We start from the raw sequence: 20,445 nt of genomic DNA, 5'->3' as shown, positions 1-20,445 counted from the left end.
GACTTAAATGCGAAGGGTACATCCATGTTTACATGGGGAAACTTGAGTGTATTCAGGGTTGTGTTACACAGGTGCAGATTTTCTAAGGTGTCCATTCAGATGAATGGACAATCTGAATCTGGGATAGAAAATGTGGACTGAAATAGTGATGTGTTTTCGTTGCTGTTGAAATACGGGGGTTGGGGGGGGTTTGGGGGGCTCGTGGGGAGCTAATGTGAATATAAGGTACACGAATGAGGAGATGGCAAGCACTGCGATAAACATCTAACGGCATCAATATGGGAAAGTTATACAGTAAAATAGCACTCGATCCAGCACATCCTCTTATTATGTTACGTTTTATTTTTTTTACAGGACGCTCCAAGAATTTAACCAAGCCACTGGATGCTAAATCTAACTACTAAATTACTTTGGAGATCTGAACAGTGGTGTAGACAATTTCCGACCATTTTAAATCCAGACTGCGCGCTCAACTCCGAAGACACTCCTGAGAGGATACTCGCGCCTTATGAATAAAGCATGGGAAAGCGACAGAGCTAATCCATTCTTGTTGATGAGATTCATCATGATGTCAAAAGCGAAAAAGAAAAAGCTGATCCCAGTGAAGTAAAGTTCCTGCTGTCATACTGCTGAGTATTTATCGGCGTAGTTGGGAAGGAGCGAGGAGTGAGTGGACAGGGGTAAATGAAATTTCCCTACGCCAGTCCAACCCATTAAACACTGCCTTTAAGCCTCCATTAGCGAGAGCAGATAGCGGAACGTTTAATCGTGTTTCTCCATCTCCGGCTGCAATAAAGGAACTCAGGCATGCGGCCATATTGTGGAGAAAAACACCTATCAGCCTTTAGGTTCTACAGCACAAACACAATTTAGGTCTTTTTTTTCACTGATGCCCACCATTACCACCGCTCACCCTCAGCCATTACCATGCAGATCAGGAAGCAGAGAGAAAGACAGATCAGACCAGAGGAGAGAGAGAGAGAGAGAGAGAGAGAGAGAGAGAGAGAGAGAGTTGCTCTGTTCTCACAGATAGACGTGTACTGTATAAGTAAGAAGAAAATCCTTGGTGAGAGTTGCTCCTAAGTTTGTCTTCTTTTTTATTTTTTATTCATTAGCAGTGAGTGGGTATGATTTGAAATGAGAACAGGCTTCTGTTTGTCCTTGAAAGTTCATCATGTCATACTTTCCAACCACAAAGTGATATTTTATTATCTCTCATAGTCTGTCCATCTGTCTGATTATAGTCTGTATCTGCCAATCTATCTGTCTGTTCCCAGTGTGTGTGTGTGTGTGTGTGTGTGTGTGTGTGTATATCTATCTTTCTATCTCTATCCGTCTCAGAGTCTACCTATGTATCTGGCTCTTGAGATATCTGTCAAACCTACAATCTGTAATGTCACTCTCTTTATGTTTCTGTCTGTCTGTCCGTCAGTCTGTCTGTGTATCTGTCTATTCCCATCCCTTTTCTGTCTTTCTGTCCTGAATGTTTATCTCACTGCATCTATTGCTTAATCTGTCTGTCGGTCAGTCCGCCTAAATGTGTATATCTGTTTATCATTCTCTTTAATTCTGTGTTTATCTACTCTGCTGTTTGTCTATAAAGCTCTCTATCCGTGTTTGTCTATCCCTCTGCCCCTGTCTGTCTATTGTTTCATCTTTCTCTCTTTCCCCAGTCTGTATGCCAATCTGTCACTTTACCCAGCCATATGTCTGTCTGCCTATTGCTTCATCTTTCTGTCTGTCTCTCAGTATGTACTGTATGTCTGTTACTCTGCATCTGTCTTTTCAACTGTCTGTCTATCTATCCCGCTATCTGTCTGTCTGTCTACCTCTCCGACTGTCTTTTGATTAGTCTGCCTTTCTGTCTGTCCATCAATCTCTTTGTATCTGTGTCTCGTTAACTGTCCCTAGGCCTATCACTTTCTTTAATGGTGTGTCTGTCTGTCTATCTATCTATCTATCTATTACTTTAACTGCCTGTCTATCTGTCAATTGCTTGCTCTACATGTCTGTCTCCCAGTCTGTATGTCTATCTCTCTGTATCTATCATTTTAGCTATCTATCTGTCTATTTATCTAATCTACCCGTCTATCTCTTTATCTCACTCATTGCTTGTCTGTCTAATATTTCATCTTTCTGTCTGTTCCTCAGTCTGTATGTCTGTCTCTCTGTATCTGTGTCTCTTTAACTGTCCCTAGGCCTATCACTTTTATCGCTTGGTGATGATCCTTTTGCAAATGTCACAAAAAAGAGTGATATTCAGTGGCGTCACACCCTCTTTACCCCAGTGGAAACAACATGTGAAAGGCCTGCCACTGACCCCCCTGAGCCACTAACACCATATGGCTACTTCAAGCCGTATGTTCCAAGTCAGATGTTTGCGCTGATGAGCAATATTCATGCAGAACAAAAGGGGTATAAACATGCCCCAGCTTCTGAGATTGAAGTCGGTCTATATATGGCAATGGGAGTGCTTGGTTTTCCAAGCGTGAGAATGTACTGGTCCTCCAGTATCAATATTGGAATGTTCATGGAAACCATGTCCTGGGATGTTTTTTTTTTCAACTCCGCTCCAACCTGCATGTTGTGACCAACTACGAGAGACCTCCTGGAGACACTGATGTGTTCTTCAAGATCAGACTGCTCTATGAGTCCATAAGGAAACGTTGTCCGGAGCTACAACCAGAGGTTGAAGATCTCGGTATTGATGAGCAGATCGTGCCTTTCAGGGGAAAACTCTCTGTACTTCAGTATATCAAAGGGAAACCTACACCATGGGGAGTGAAGATGTATTTCCTCTGTGGCAAAAGTGGGCTTGCTTATGATGTCCTCATCTATCAAGGTGCCACAACAGAGCTTCCTGAGTGAAGCAAAAAGGTTTTAGGGCATGGCGCTTCTGTTGTCTCTCACCTGTGCCAGAGAATCCAGGCTCCCATCCACAAGCTCGTTTGCTTGGTATATTGGTATGTTTACATTTTTCTGAATCGTGGAATATAATTCAGGTCTGAAGGGGTTAATGGACTGTTAGTCTATCTATCTATCTATCTATTTTTCTGTCTGAATGCTTGTCTTTTTGTATCTATATCTCCGTCTGTGTATCACTTCACAGTCTGAGTTCACTTTTTTTGAGAATTATGTGGTTTACTCTTCGGCGCCAGCAGAGAGACAGGGAGTGCATTAGTCTTGCAGACGGACGGCTGTGTCTCTTTCTCCATTCGCACTGCGAGCTACAAGAGCACAGAGCCACGGTTCTCCTTCTCATGGCCCACAAGCTTATCTGCTCAACAAATGCCAAAGTTAACACCCAAACACTCTATACATCCTTAGCTAGCACTAATTCGCGAGTGCGAAGGTAAACATACAGTAAACGTATCATTTTACGTCCAGACCAGCCAAAAGAAACTAAAACTCCTGCGAGTTTCTTTTCAACGACACTCACGGTCCGGACAGTTCCACAACCATGAGGAATTCTCATCTCTCAGTCAGAGGACCTTGAAGACTTTGTCAGCTATCTTCTGGCTTAAGATAGATGTCGAGCCGTCAATTCAAGGCCCGTCGAGTGAACAAGCCGTGGATCCCGGTGTCGGTTAACAGACATAAAAGGCGTCTTAGGCCTGGAAGTGAGCGCTGGAAGTTCAGCGTCGGGTTACAGTCAGTCAGCTTCTGGAGAACTTTACTATTGATGACTTGTGATGGCTGTTTGTGATATTGAATGAGAAGGATAAGAAAATTCCTCTACCTATTACAGCTGCCTTTCGAAAACGTTGGGAATTCAATTCGATTCAGGAACAGTGCAGCCTTTTGCAGTCAGAATCCAGAGCAGCACCGCGCTATGCTTCAGTAATAAACACAAGAGCGGCTCTGGTTCTCCGAGGAACTTTGCAGTGGCTCTCGGACGCAATTAGCTAATGCATAGCGTTTTATATGCGTGGTAATGGAGCGGATAGTATAGCATCCGTCATAAATAATGCATACCAGCTGATCAACTTTGCTCTGATCACTATGGAAATCGAGATGAAGAATAATTCACGAGCGAAAAACCGAAGCCAGAGCGAACTTCCACGTCAAGAGGGTTCAGTAAACGAGTCGAATATTAAACAGCATGGGCATTTTCTGATCTCATAGTAATTACCCTGTTGGGCATCTTAGGAGGACGTAGACTTCTCCTCACCGTCAAGAATACCGAATGAGAGGTTTTTGAGAGAAGGAGTGAAATTAGGCTGCTTTCACCTGGAGGTATTCGAGCGATGCGAGTGGAGGGGACAAAGAACAGAGATGGAAGAGTGAGGCTTAATGAGCGCTGACATTTCAATTTAGCGTTTGGCCCTGTGGTATTTTGCAGCTCAAATAAAACAAAAATAAAAAATGACACAAACCAAAGAGTTTTCGCTCTGAGGTCAAAATTTAGAATTCCACGCCAAAGTCAGGTAGGTCTCCCTGAAGGGCGAGTGTGTGTGTGTGTGTGGGGAAAGTGATGAAAACAGGTGCAATATTGTTGTGTATTTCCTATTTTTATGCTCTGAAAGCTGTCTAACAACTAGCTCACGTCTGGGAAATACTGCTGCTACTATAACGTGGCTAAACACGTTTTCCTGAAACACGTTAAATACGTTTATATTGAAACCTTTGTGACGTGTTTAGCGAGTCAGATGCTAATTTGTTGGACGGCGCAGTATTATTTCTATTATTCTGGAGCGTATACCGGGTGTGTGCTAACGCCGGACTCAACCGGCACGTCGGACTCGACAGCTAACGTCGGACTCGACCGACACGGTCGCGCCGGATTACGGCAAAGATTCAGCTCGGCTAGTTAGCGATCTGCGAGACGACGAGCACGATGGAATTCCTACTAGCACCGCTATCGGTAATCTAGGAAAGAGTTGAGATGGAAATAGACTAACGTGGTGATGGGAGATGTTTAAACTAAAACTGTCGACTCTTGGACTTTATTGAAGATCACGTTGATTACTGTGAAAGCTAGGACGCTGGGGTCTTGCTCAAAAGCCCACCTGCAAAATATCAGGTAAATTACAATACATTCAGTTCCCAGGTTAAACTGGTGAATGAATGAACGTCTGAACGAATGAATAAACGTATAAATCAATAGTCCACTACCATAACCCCGTAACAATGCAGCAACAGAACAAAAGCGTCGTATTTTCTTTTGAAGACTGTCAATATTGAATATTTCATTCATGACTCTGCAGAACATCTTGCCGAGCGAGGCGAGTGCTGCAGATAAAGTAGTTTTAGAAACTCGGGCAACCTCTCTCTCTGTCTGAGGATCTGTGTCAGACTCGGCTCCTGGGACCCGACCATGTTCTGAACTGATGGAGCTCTCCCTCTCTCTCTCTCTCTCTCTCTCTCTCTCTCTCTCACCTCTGCAGTGTTTAACCTGCCATGCACCAAGGCCGGGGGACGAGAAAACTGTGCCACTGCAGACAAACGGATAGTGACTGAGGTCCAAGACAAACGGTTGAAAATGCAGAGATTTATTTCTTTTTGTTAAATTCTCTTCCACTTCTCTTGGATGGAAAAAATACTCCCGTGAGCACACCAGCCGAGTAGAGGTGCCCAGTTAGGTATGACTATCGTAGTATGAATAACGTTTAGGTTAACGTTAAGAGCTACGAATTGAGTGAAATGCAGAGAAAACGACCAACAGCGTACCAATGAAAAGGTAGTTCATTCGTTTACCTTATCTCTTAATCTCTTCATCCTGCTCACACTTAGACAAAGGTACTCAAATTAAAAAATGACAAACACGTGTGGACTGATGACGAGGTGGAACTACAGATTACGGTTACACTCGAATACCAAGTACCCCAAGTAGTAACAACCTGATCAGCAACCATGATAAACCACTCATTTACATTTACGCCATTTGGCAGACACCATTATCTAGAGCTACTTACGATTTATCTCATTTTTTATTTTTATTTGTTTAAATATACAGCTCAGCAGTTGGGCCTTGCTCAAGGGCCCAGCAGTGACAGCTTGGTAGTGTGGGGTTTTGAACTCATGACTTTCTGATCAGAAGTCTAATGTCCTATCTATACACCATACATCTCCTATCAGCCCTCCAGCTGCTGACCTTTGTTGTAAACATTCCTATCTATGCATAATTCATTATTATCTACAAAACTGAGTCTATTCCATTTAAATATTTAATCCAAAACTTACAATGAAATATCACAGCTTAATATCGGTTAATAATTTAGGCACTGAGACTAGTCGCGGAGATCCGTGGCGTAACAGGAAGAAGTCCATTCGCACTGTATCTTCACAGTTTAGCGTTAGAAAATGGATGGGATTGTTTTTGTTGTTCAGATTATAAAACAGCCCTCGATGAAGGTTTTGCGTTTTTATTTATTCGTTGTTCGATTTTCAAGGCAAAAGTTGTTTGTACAAACCTCTTGACCAATCATCTGTTTTGTTACTCAGTCCCTACACCAATCGTAAGTCTGGCACAGCTAGCATAAGCGCTCTTCCTTGTCTTCTATGAACTTCAGTCCATCGTTAGTGATTGTTGGTTTGAGTGAAGTGTTTTTCCAAGTGTTTATGAGCTCTAAACTATGCTAGTGGAGCGACATCATGCTAACCTGACTGGAAAAATGGACGACATCTCTGGCGTGCAGCCATCCCGCCTTCTACCTTTCCAGGAATCCGATGCTGGCTCACGTCGTCCGAGAAAGCTTTCTCCTGACCTTTTATCATTAATCAATGCGAAATTTCATTTTCAATCCCCCCTCGCTTTAGCCAATGGAAAGCGAATCGCCGTTTTAGTCCTCGTTGCAATCAAGGCTGTTTTCAGTATCTAGAACTCCTCCGGAGATGCCCCAAGGCGGGGCGGGTCATCGTGGAATCGATGCTCGCAACTCGGGAGAGTTTCCGTACCTGAATCACAGTACATCTTCGTGGAGAACCTTTCAAACTGACAGCGAAGAGGCAACGTTTAAGAGGTTCAAAGAGAGATCGTGCTACTGCGCCGGATGCTGCAAGAGCTCAGCTAGAACCACTTGAACGTTAGATGATTTAGATGAATTGTGCACTTTTGGCAGGGACAAAAAAGTGCCAGAGATATTTTAAACGTGAGATCATTTCCTGCTAAATGTATCGTAGAGCGTTTCACATGCTCACATAATGTAGTTGTTTTTCTGCTTCAATACAGACAAGATGTAAAAATGAAATGAAATAACATCATATAAAATAAAAGTTCTTCGGTCGAACCCATTAGTATTACTTTAATGGAAGCCAAAAATCTACCTACAGAAGAAAAGAGGATTATTGGCCACTAAATGGCTAAAAAATGCTAAATGTTAACAAACATTTTGTTGAAAAATACGGTGCTTGGAAATGTCTAAAATTTGAATGATAAACATGTCACAAATATAATTATTTTGCGTAGTGTATTTAATACACTCACATTTTTAATGTTTTAATTTTTTCTTTTTTCACGTTTTTTCTTTGTTTTGAACTTGCTAGGGGTAAGATTTGACTTTAAAAAACATATATCAGTCCCTCCAGGATTACGCGATTTTCCGCTCGACGAAATTAACGCAAAATCAAACAAACTCCGCAATATTCGGAGGATCTTACCATTTTTCAAAATTACCGCCGATTTTTTGCAGATTCGGGCCGAGGCGCTTGATGTGACGTCATCGCAGCACGCATTCAGTCGAAGCCCTCTTCGATTCACGTGCGTCGAACATGAGTACAGCTAAAAGGTCTCATTTACCAACAAACATCAGTGCGAAAGGCCGTGCAAAAAAACGATTTCGTGCGATTGCAATTTCGCCAGTTCGAGTAGTTTTTCCGCAAAAAATAGCACAAAAAACTCCAGCGAAATCAAGCATTTTTGCCTGCAACAATCACAAGAACAAAAAAGTGTACGGACTGGTATAATTCAAAATTACGGGTTGAATTTTTTTTTTAAACCTAAATACGAATTTTTCAAATCTCAAAAATTTGATGTCAATTAGGTAAAAAATGAAGCATTCAAGATTCCCATGGAAAAGTAGACTCTTTCAGAGTGTCAAAACATAAAACTTGCTGTTTTACTCCCCTGTTCTACTCAAATAATAAAGTGGAGTCAAAACGTAAGACAGTTTTTATATAATCATCTGAAATTCCTAAATAACTCTCGCTGTTAGGTGCTAACGATTTCCCCAACATAACGTTAGCATGCCCTTACTAGCAAGAACGGTACCTAAATAGTTACGTTTGGCATCGAGTGTTTAACCCCAGTGTAGGAAATTACCTGTTTGTGTAGAACATAAAAATACTTTTTAATACTGTTATCAGCTTCCAAGCTCCATTAAAATATAATGTACTTCCTGGGGTAGCAAGGTGGTGCAAGGGTAGCGAAGAGGAATATTGTTGCATTTCAGCTCCAAGGTCTCTGGTTCGATCCTGAGCTCAGGATCTTGTCTCAGGTGTTTCGCATGTTCTCCCCTGGGTTCTCCGGTTTCCCAAAACCATTCCTGAAGATGAAATGGTGACCTCTAAATTGTCCTGTGAATGACTGTATGAATCTCTGTGTGTTTATGGTGCACTTGTCTCACACCCAGGATGTATTCCAGCCTTGTTCCTGGGACAGACCCCAGATCCTCCACAACCCTGACCAGGATAAAGTGGTTACAGAAGATCAATAAATGGAAAAAAAAAGTACTTCCTCTGCTATAAAACTGGTAATGGGAATTAATTTGACTGAAAAAACTGAATCGGAAATTCGACCCAGAACTCATAATGCCTCGCAGAAAATATCTCAGACGTGTGTATGAATGATATTATATACAGCTGGTTCATATGTTCTCCAACCTTGAGATACCTCCAACCAAAAACATGTTATTCATCTTCAGTAAGCTTTATCCCTGGCGTCACGGTGGATCCAGAGTCAATCCCAGGAACATTTAGTGTGAAGCAGGGTTACAATTTGGAACGAGGAAACGAAGCGAAGACAAACTGACCATAAACTACGAGAACAATTAGGGGTACGTTTACATGACAACGATGTAATAAAAACGAGAAAAGATTTTCCTTTGCGTTTTTGAAAAATTTCGCATACTGACGACAACGTCGTCAAAACGTTCCCCGTTCACACGGATCGGCGAAAACGACCAAACACGCTGTATTATGCACGTCAGGCCAGTAGTTGGCGATGTCGCTTTGTAAAGAAACACTACACGCCTGTGCACGTAAGAATTCAAGCCAACGTGTCCGCCATATTGAATCAAACGGTGGCGCTACGGATTTTCTGGATAAAAAGCACAACAATGTTTACATTTCTCAAACGATTTCAATGGTTTATGATCTACGTGGAGAACCCAAAAAAAAGTTCTGTCTCCGGTTACTTAGAATCTCAATAGTTATGATTTGGAAAATGATTCATTGTCATAAGGAATTGTGAAAACTCGTCAAAGCTTGTCAAGATAGATAGATCCGGCGTACTTTTCTTGGTTAATAAACGCTGAGACGTCCCTAATGTCACATCATTTTTTAAAAAGTTTTCTTCATTGTTGAAATGGATTTTTTCAGTCTTCAACCCCATCTTTTAGCTTTGCTTGTGCTCCAGGTCAGAATTCTGTTAACAAAGCTCGTCATTTTTAAATACTGAGAAGAAAAAAATCGAAATAGTGCATCTTTAAGTACTAATAATTGACCATCGTCGTACCAAAATGGAACAAAATCGGCGAATACAAACCAAATAGTGAGACGCTGGCAGTCAGTGTGCTTTCTATATTTTATTAGCAATAAAAAGTTTTCCGTTTTTGTAGTTGGAAACGTTGTCGTGTAAATGGCCCCGAGAACTCTATCATTTTTAATTCAACCAAAGAACAAATTTTATACTCAGCTTCTCCTTATCTCCCAGTCTTTCCTTACAATACCGCCATAAGGCTTTAATCGCTAATCACTGGATCGTGCTTGAGCCAGCAGCTGCTCTGAGTCAACACAAGCGATTAGTTTTATAGTCTGAGCTGTCCATTACAGGACGAGAATCAACAGCCACATTTTGTATTAATGAGATAACAGAGCCGGTAAATGGACCCCTGCTGAGCCGGCTTTGTTCTCGCGCGTTGTTCTCAACACCCTATCTGCTTGGAGATGAAGTGAGAGCTGAGGGGTGACATGACTGGACAACATACACAGGGCATCTTTTTGTGTGTGTGTGTGTGTGTTTGTGTGTGAAAAAGACAGAGTGAGAGAAAGAGAGAGAGAGAGAGAGAGAGCTCTATTTTGTGATGTTTCCCCAGCTCTCTGGTAAGCTTTCTCATTTGGAATCCGAATTCATTTTTTATTCACTTATGAATGTGTCTTTTATTTTATTTATCAAGTTATATATACCATGCAGTGTTCACTTTTCTAAACATCATAAGATTGAGCTTACCAGAGAGCTGGAGAAACAGGCCAGAACATTTGGGGCTAGTCTGAAGTCTTTTTGTGTAGTTTTTGAGCTGTCATTAGGGTGGGAATTTTACTGAAACATGCCAACCCTCCTCACAAGCTTCAGGGAGCTGTTCTTTAAAGTTAAACATTAAAGTAAAACATAAAGAAAAGCAAAAAAAAACAAAAAAACAACCCAAAAAAAAGTCAATATCCATTAATATTGTGCTCCTGCATGATCAAGTATCTACTGTGCAGTGTTCACTTTCCTAAAAAAAATTATTTTGATGTATGAGGGAATCTTAACCCGTTCCTCATGAGCAATGGCCTCCAGTAATATTCTTGGGTTTGCGTGCTGCAACCGCCTTCTTCAAATCCCACCAGAGATCTTCTATGGGGTTCAAGTCAGTTGACTGTGACGGCCCTGTAGAATCTTCCAGAACTTCTTCTGCAACCAAGCCTTGGTGGAATTTGAGGTATGCTTAGGTTCATTGTCCTGTTTGAAGGTCCAGTGACGCTCAAGCTTCAGCTTCCTCACAAACGGCATGACGTGTTCTCCTAGGATTTCCTGATACTTCACTGAATCCATCTCGCCTTCCACACGCTGCAGGTTTCCAGTGTCAGAGGATGCAAAGCAGCCGCAGAGCATCACCGAGCCACCACCATGCTTGACTGTGGACAGAGTTTTCTTTCTTCATTCTTCTTCCTCCAGACATACCGCTGATCCAATCTCCTGAAAAGTTCCGGTTTTGTTTCATCACTCCACAGAACAGAATCCCAAAACTTCTGTGGTTTATTTATATGATTCTGAGGCGACTTTTCTTGTACTTTTGGGTCAGTAGTGGTGAACGTCTTGGAGTTCTGGCATGGAAACCTTCTGCGTTTATTACACGCCTTACTGTGTTCACTGAAACCTCAGTGCATGTTACACCAAGTCTTACTGCAGGCCTTTTGCAGTCACTCGAGGGTTTTTCACAACCTGCCTTCTCAGAAATCTGCTTGTAGCCGTCGATAACTTCCATTTTTCTGGCCCGTCCAGGTAGTGTAACCACTATTCCCTTAACTTTGAACTTGCGAACTATGCTTCCAACGGTGCTTCCCTATCTTTTTGTATCCTGTTCCTTGTTCGTGACGGGCGATGATCTCTTCTCTTAACTTTTTGGACCATTCTTTTGACTTAGTCATATTTCTAACATGCAGTCAAACGTGACACTCAACAATCCCCTAGCCAGTTCAGGTATTTCATGTGTTCCAGCTCAAGCACACCAGGGTGAAACTAATGAAGCCCTTGACAATGCCTGTTTTGCATATTTGTGCTGTTGTGAGGGATTCTATTCAGGGGGTTGAATAATTTTGAAACTGGAGAAGTCATTATAAGTTGCATTATCAATTGAATTTGTGGAAACCGCTCGAAGCGTTCGTTGTGTTGAACTATTTCAACTGCTTTTGTTTGATCTGTTCATTGCAAACAGCTGAAAGTCTGTACATTTTGACAACAAACCTGATTTGCAATCGGGGTTGAATACTTTTGATTACAACCGTATAAGGTGTGTTTTTTTTTCTCCGTGCATCGCACGGCGCAATCCGAGGCCTTTGTTCAGCTCCGTCCATCTGACAAAGGATTGTGCCTGAAGAATGGGGGAGGGTCGACGTGGCACGCGGTTCTAGTAATTGGGGTGGCAGGTGCTTCAAGTCACAATGAGCGTCCTCATTAGCATCACAAAACACCGAAGCTGTGGAGTCACAGCCAAGAGATCCTGTTAATACGGTATAGATATTGTCTAGGTCAATGATAATAAGTCATAAATGTTTCATAGGTAATACGCCTTCCAACTTTGCCCTTGAGTTTGATGTTTGAAGCTGTTCCCTAATGTAGGCTGCCTCTAATCTAGGCCTTGGAGCTATTTATTGTCGACTTATTCCCCAGCTATTGTTTGGGATTGTGAAGTTGAACTGTACATCCTTTCACTTACTGTAATATTGGGGAGGAAGATAAGAAACTGCTTCACCGTGCTACAACATTTATTATGTTCAAACAAACCCTTAATAAAAGCTCTGACAGCCAAAGTGTGTGTTAGAAGGTCTGATTGATAGGGCTTAAGGTTCTGCCTTCTTCCTTGCATTATACTATGTCTATTTGTGTGTACTTATGGTGCAATAGATACTCTCTAAAGCTCTGATACTTTACCGAAATGCACCATACAGGCGAGACAGAAGGTCGCAGCATCCGAGATCTGAGAAAGCGGACATATGCAGGATATTTAAAACCCCACTTTTATAGCATGCACTAAAAAAAAAAAAAAAAATCAATCCACTGGCCATCAAAACACAGTCCAAATCTTTTTTGACTGGGTTATAAATATATTCTGAATATCCTGTATATTGATATACACCATGTGCTGAAAAACCAAAAGCGGAGCTATGGATGTTATGTAAGTCTGTGAACTACTTTAAATTAAAAATAGCTATCACAGACAGCGAAGGCCACTTCTACAGCACAGTCAGGACTTCATTCACGCGTCACACCTTTGTAAACAACTGCATACTTCGTTAAAAACGACTGCCTATAAGGCAACGTTATTTATTTTTCAACTTCCTGTTCCTTTAAAATAGCTTCCTCCAAAAAAATAAAAAAATAAATCACAAACCATTTTGTACACCATAAACATGTCCTTGAGTATCGTGATATAATTTTATATTTTTTTGGCATATCACCCATCCCGACACCTAATCATATCCAAATTTGCATTGTGTTCCAGTTTCTAGTGCACCAGAGAGACCTGGCTCAGGTGTGTCCTGCAGATTGGATTAATATATGATATGTCTCAGAGTCCCTAAGGACTTGGACCATCAGCACCCCCCGCACATCCTTCCTGCATATGATTTATTACTGATTCCTCCAGAATGGACCATAGTGAACTTGCAGCACATTGGATTATTATTTAAAAAGAATCACAATGCCATTTGCTTAAGAGGATATAAGAGCATAGAGTATATCGACCCATGTGCTTTTAGATTGTATGGAAAATGAAGATGTACGTTTTGGAAAAATGGAAGAGCGAATTTGGTACGAGTCCCAGTTCAACTTTTCCAAGCATCAGTCATATAAAGGATTTCAAGCCAAGAATTTTTTATTTATTTATATTAGATATTATCCATTCTAGGATTCAATTTGTTCAAGTCCTGCTTCATTCTGGAGCCAATTGTGACACTTTTCCGCATGATATTTGACAAACTTTAACTCAAATATAGTGCGCTCTCAAAAAGAGTACTTCCTGTTCTGTAACTTTAATATTTACCCACGAAGGTGCACGTGACGTACTTTTAAGTCGTCAGTACTTTTAAATACGTCAGCTATGTTTACATCTACATACGTATCTTAAATTGTTTTTTTAAAGTACGCATATTAAAAAAAAAGTAATATATAAACATACATTCCCGAAACATGCATCCTTAATGGTACCACCACAGTGACAAGATGGCAAGAAAAATGACCAATTGGTACCACGTGTGTACCATGTATGCCATTCTTCTCTTTCTTCTTCTTCTAATTATTATTATTATTATTATTATCCATCCATCCATCCATCTTCTATACCGCTTTATCCTTTTCAGAACCTGGAGCCTATCCCAGGGAGCATCGGTCACAAGGCGGGGTACACCCTGGCCAGGGTGCCAGTCTATCGCAGGACATGCCAATCAGCCTACCATGCATGTCTTTGGACGGGGGGAGGAAACCGGAGTACCCGGAGGAAACCCCCGCAGCACGGGGAGAACATGAAAACTCCGCACACACAGGGCCACGGTGGGAATCGAACCCCCGACCCTGGAGGTCTGAGGCGAACGTGCGAACCACTAAGCCACCATGCGCCCCATTATTATTATTATTATTATTATTATTACCAATTGTTTCAATTGTTTTTCTTCTTGTTCCCCTATACAAGGTTCGCTTGCAAACCTGACGACTTTATGAAACTCCCGAAAAAGATCCTGCTTTATCTATATCACTATCATGTGTACTGAAATTATCTCGACATTGCATGCATTAAAAATAAAAACAAGTTCATTAAATAGGCTCTCAACTACAGTACCCTATACACTATATACCGACATATTATTTGTGTTTAGTAATTGTTTGACTTTTACTTCTTATTCCTTTACAAATGGTTTGCATGCTTGAGGAATTATTATTATTATTATTATTATTATTATTATTAGTCCTGAAAAGGATCCAGAGGTCATGCTTTATTCTGGAGACTATTCCAACCCTGGATGTGCACAGCACAGCACTGCTTTATTTAAAGACTGTGCATGAATGCAACACTGTGCATGTACAATCACTCGGATGAACCAGGTTTTTGAGCTCACCGTTAGCTAAGTCTTTTAATAGACAGAGGGGGATACTCACGGGATGCAGCGCGCGCCACGTCGTTTTTCGGAAACACGTTCAGTATCCATATGAGGAGTGTAATCTCCACTGCTTTACACCGCCGCATCCTCGCATCCATCCTGATGTAAACAAAGGGACCGTCTTTTTCTCCTGTAAGGGTATACTCACACCCCTCCCTTCTCCAAGGGGTCCCACGACACTGTAGTCCTGATAAGGTCCTTTTTTTGTTTTGTTTGAGTAATAATCTATAAGATGCTTCTGCTGCTGATGTTGCTCCACGCGCGCATTAGGCTACTACGTCCGGTATTTTTTCTAATATATCACCCAGCAACGACAGCTCGTACACAGGGCAGGAAGTCGCGTCGTTTCTCGTAGCATCGTCGTTCCTTTGACCGTTTGTCCGCTTGGTTCGCTTTGCATGGTTAGACCGCTGATATCCAAGGTACCGCCACTACAATCGGGATGGTCGCTTTCTGGTGCTGAAATGAACAGGGTCTTGGATCCCCCCCCCCTCCCGTCCTGCAGTTGGTACAGTCCATCATAGAGACGTAGCGAGACGGGCGAGGGAAAGGTACAAAAACAGGGGGGGATCCGTCAGATTGTTAGTAAAGGAAGCGTGAACGGAGTGAGAGAAAGCAAAACAAACACAAGACGTTTTAAACATGCTTACGAATACTTTTTTTTTTTTTTTTTTTTTTTTTAAATATTCATATTATTGGTTGTTTTTTAGCGCCTCACAGCGTCTGAGTCTCTCACGACAAAGAACTGTGTCGTGGAAAAAGAAGTTTTCTTTATAGCTAACAGCTATTGGTTCTTAGAGCGTTCTGGGAACGTTTGTTTATTTTTATTATTATTATTATTATTATTATTATTATTATTATTATTAGTTCCCGTTAGGTGTTCTAAGGAAAATTTATTTACAGAAACTTTTGTTGAGCATTACGGTTCAGAGAACGTTCCCCTAATGTTCTGGGAACCTTTAAATAATTTGAACCTCAGGAACCTTTGACTAACACAGAATAGTTCAGAGAAGGTTCCCCTAATGTTCTGGGAACCTTTAAACAATTTGAACCTCAGGAACCTTTAACTAACACAGAATAGTTCAGAGAACGTTCTCCTAATGTTCTGGGAACCTTTAAATAATTTGAACCTCAGGAACCTTTAACTAACACAGAATAGTTCAGAGAACGTTCTCCTAATGTTCTGGGAACCTTTAAACAATTGGAACCTCAGGAACCTTTGACTAAAACATAATAGTTCAGAGAAGATTCCCCTAATGTTCTGGGAACCTTTAAACAATTTGAACCTCAGGAACCTTTGACTAACACAGAATAGTTCAAAGAACGTTCTCCTAATGTTCTGGGAACCTTTAAACAATTTGAACCTCAGGAACCTTTGACTAACAAAGAATAGTTCAGAGAACGTTCCCCTAATGTTCAGGGAACCTTTAAACAATTTGAACCTCAGGAACCTTTAACTAACACAGAATAGTTCAGCAAAGGTTCCCCTAATGTTCTGGGAGCCTTAAAACAATTTGAACCTCTCAAGAACATTCCCCAAACATTCTGGCAACTTTTAAATAATTCAAACCGCTTAATTCAAAACTCTTGCATTAACCCAGACAGTTTTGGAGAATGTTCCCCTAATGCTTTGGGAACCTTTAAATAAATTTAGCCTCTCAGAAAGCCAGGGTGAATTAGAGAGCATTCTCCTAATGTATAAATAATAATCTCAGGAACCTTGGACTAACCTGGGATGACCAAGAAAGTTCCCCTGAAGTTCTGGGAACCTTTAAATCAGTTTAGCCATTTTAGCGCCTTCTGCTGGCTGTGAGGTGAATTACAGCCGCAAAGACAACATTCACAAACTTCTCCCTTCCCATCTGCTGACCCACTATCTCTGACCGAGTCCTCACTAACACTTATACTAACATTCTTATCTGTCAATAATCCTGCACAAGGTCCTGCAGTGTACTGTATTTTGCTTATATCAACAGTTTTATCATGTTTTAGTAGTAATTCTAAAATGCTTGATGATTAAGGGTTCAGTGCAGTAGGAATGAAGAAACAATGAGCCTATAAAAAACTATAAATGCTCCCTTATATGGACATTAATGCGTCCTGGAAAATGAAGCTTTCTGGTAACTCTCCCCTTCTTAGAGTACAAACCAAGTGAGGCTTAGGGCTGTAATTGCATTTCAGTGTGGCATGACTGCAGCGCCAAGAGCCATCTCTTCCTCTGCAAAGTTTACAGGTTGTTTTTCACCTGTGCTCAGTGACAAAAGGGCATTCGTTGTTCTCAAGCAGTCCCTACTGACATGAGCATTGGAGAGAAAACTGAGAGTGAAGGAGAGCGAAAAAGAAACAGATTTGTCTAGAAAGAGATATAAGGGAGACTTGCAGAGGCACAGCAGCCATGTTTCTGGCAGTCTTGGGTGCCCCCTTGTGGTCTACAAGGAACAAAGAATGCAAGTGGAAAGATAACCAAACAATGAGAAGATACACTTATCATACATATCCATTTGGAGTCGAGAATAGATGAGTCTTCATTGTAAAAACAGATCATCTTAATTAAAAGCCAGTTAATTCATTATGGCTGGGTTTGCTTACCCAATTAAACATAGTTGTGGTAAGAAAAGTAACTAAACTCATCAGCTTTAAAAAACACAACACAATCTGAGGGGGGAAACAGTGTCGTTAAATGGTTTAGTAAGCTACGTTTTCATAGTATTTGAGTTTAGACACATAAAAATAATTTATGGCAGGCAAATGATTCATAGGCTGAAAATGGCCCAACTGTTCGCTTTCACATTTGATTTTCAAGGTATTTAGAATGGTATTTGGAAAAGTTTCCCAAATACAACCAAGCATATCTTATCTGGTATTTCTGGTTCATCAAGGTGGCCAGACTTGGATGTGTTCCTTCATCTCATGGTTTGTTTGAGGTCAGTATAAGTATATAAGTGTGGGCCAATGTTGTGCCATTCATCATCTTCCAACATTACAACCAAACTGGATTGCTACTATAATCTTACCCATAACTCAGAAAAAAAATCAAGGCGAAGAGATTTACTTGTCTTTGTGTTTGTGTGTTTGTGTGTATGTGTGTGCGTGTGAATTTCTGAATGACTCACCTAATTGATCGTGAAGATGATGAAATGGTTTGAAGATAAACTGATTTGGCCCGTGGCAGCCATATTGTTCTGGAAGTTCAGAAATGTCATTACAATTATTTCATTTCAGTTTCCTGGGATACTTTTGATTACTTTTGGATTTTTATGAAGACTGGGTGATATGTGTATTGATTATTTCACACACACACTGACACACAGTGACACACTCACTTTGTTTGTCAATGTTTATGGCAATCCTGCTTCAATTAGGATAGCACAAACTATATGCCTTTACTGATGAGTTTTAATTGTATTTCATTTAATCAGTTGTGAAGTATGTATGAATATTACTTTGTGATTGTCTTTAACATTGACATTTCGACATTGACATTTAGAATGAAATGAGAAAGAAAAAAACCTCCAAGGCATGCTTGAGTAATAAAGTGAACAAAAAGTAAAACACACTTGAATAGACTTTGACTTTCATACATACATTGTAGGTGCATTGAAAAAAATTTGAATGTCATGGAAAAGTTAATTTTTTTCCATAATTTAATTCAAAAAGTGTAAGTTTCATATATTCTACATTAATTACTATTGCTACTATTACTAATACTACTACTACTATTATTAGTACTACTACTACTACTACTGCTGCTACTACTACTATTACTACTACTACTGTTACTATTACTATTGCTACTATTACTACTGCTACGACTACTATTATTACTACTACTACTACTGCTACTACTACTACTGCTACTACTATTAGGCCTATTACTTCTATTACAACTACTACTACCAATACTATTATTACTACTACTTCTATTACTATCACTACTACTACTGCTACTACTACTACTACTGTTGCTATTACTATTACTACTACTATTATTAGTACTACTACTACTACTACTATTACTATTGCTACTATTAGTACTACTACTATTATTACTACTACTACTGTTACTATTACTATTGCTACTACTACTATTACTACTGCTACTACTATTAGGCCTATTACTTCTATTACAACTACTACTACCAATACTATTATTACTACTACTTCTATTACTATCACCACTACTACTGCAACTACTACTACTACTGTTACTATTACTACTACTATTATTAGTACTACTACTACTATTACTATTGCTACTATTACTACTACTACTATTATTACTAGTACTACTGTTACTATTACTATTGCTACTATTACTACTACTACTACTATTATTACTACTACTACTATTACTATTACTATTGCTACTATTACTACTACTACTACTACTACTACTACTACTACTACTGTTACTATTACTACTGCTACTATTACTACTACTGCTACTGCTACTACTACTATTATTACTACTACTACTATTACTACTACTGCTACTACTACTATTACTAGTACTACTACTACTGCTACTACTACTACTATTACTACTACTACTACTGCTACTACTATTAGGCCTATTACTTCTATTACAACTACTACTACCAATACTATTATTACTACTACTTCTATTACTATCACTACTACTACTGCTACTACTACTACTACTGTTACTATTACTACTACTACTATTACTATTGCTACTATTACTACTACTACTACTACTACTACTACTATTATTACTAGTACTACTGTTACTATTGCTACTACTACTACTACTATTATTACTACTACTACTATTACTATTACTATTGCTACTATTACTACTACTACTACTACTACTATTATTACTACTACTACTATTACTACTACTACTACTGCTACTACTACTATTATTACTACTACTACTATTACTACTACTACTGCTACTACTATTAGGCCTATTACTTCTATTACAACTACTACTACCAATACTATTATTACTACTACTTCTATTACTATCACTACTACTACTGCTACTACTATTGTTACTATTACTACTACTATTACTACTACTATTATTAGTACTACTACTGCTACTACTACTGTTACTACTACTACTACTATTATTACTACTACTACTATTATTACTACTACTACTGTTACTATTACTACTGCTACTATTACTACTACTGCTACTGCCACTACTACTATTATTACTACTACTTCTATTACTATCACTACTACTACTACTACTAATAATAATAATAATATTGTGGCACTGTGGAGTACCATTTCCAGTTCACAATTCCAGGGTTCCTGGTTCGATCCTGAGCTTGTGTTACTCTCTGCGTGGAATGTCGCATGCCTGTGTCTGGTGTTCCTTTCCGGGTTCTCCGGTTTCCTCCCACTGTCAATAACTATGCTGACTGGTGACACTATATTGCCGTATGTGTGAAAGTGTGTGTGACTGTGTGTGTACATAGTGTGCTGTGACACACTGGTGTCCCATCCAGGTTGTATTCTCCGGCTTTGTGCCCAGTGTTCCCGCATAGGCTCCGGATCCACCACCAGGATAATGATGATCCTGATGTTCCTAAATCTAATCTCTAAAAGTTGATCTCTCATGTGTACACAAAATAACGAGACTGAGATGCTGTGCAATAGGTCGGGTCGATT

At 40.1% G+C, this 20,445-nt stretch overlaps 1 protein-coding gene across 1 annotated transcript in view; it reads right to left on the bottom strand.

Moving 5' to 3' along the window:
• Positions 1 to 15,030, bottom strand: part of cntnap2b (contactin associated protein 2b) — a 54,101-nt gene extending 39,071 nt beyond the window's left edge. Inside the window, exon 1 of the mRNA XM_053651152.1 lies at positions 14,792 to 15,030. Coding sequence (XP_053507127.1) covers positions 14,792 to 14,891 — 100 coding nt within the window. The 5' untranslated portion in view covers positions 14,892 to 15,030. The remainder of the gene's footprint in view (positions 1 to 14,791) is intronic.
• Positions 15,031 to 20,445: the final 5,415 nt, after the last annotated feature.

Source organism: Ictalurus furcatus, chromosome 20 (genome assembly GCF_023375685.1).
Source record: "Ictalurus furcatus strain D&B chromosome 20, Billie_1.0, whole genome shotgun sequence".
Taxonomy (NCBI): domain Eukaryota; kingdom Metazoa; phylum Chordata; class Actinopteri; order Siluriformes; family Ictaluridae; genus Ictalurus; species Ictalurus furcatus.
This window is presented reverse-complemented; position numbering and strand designations above follow the sequence as displayed.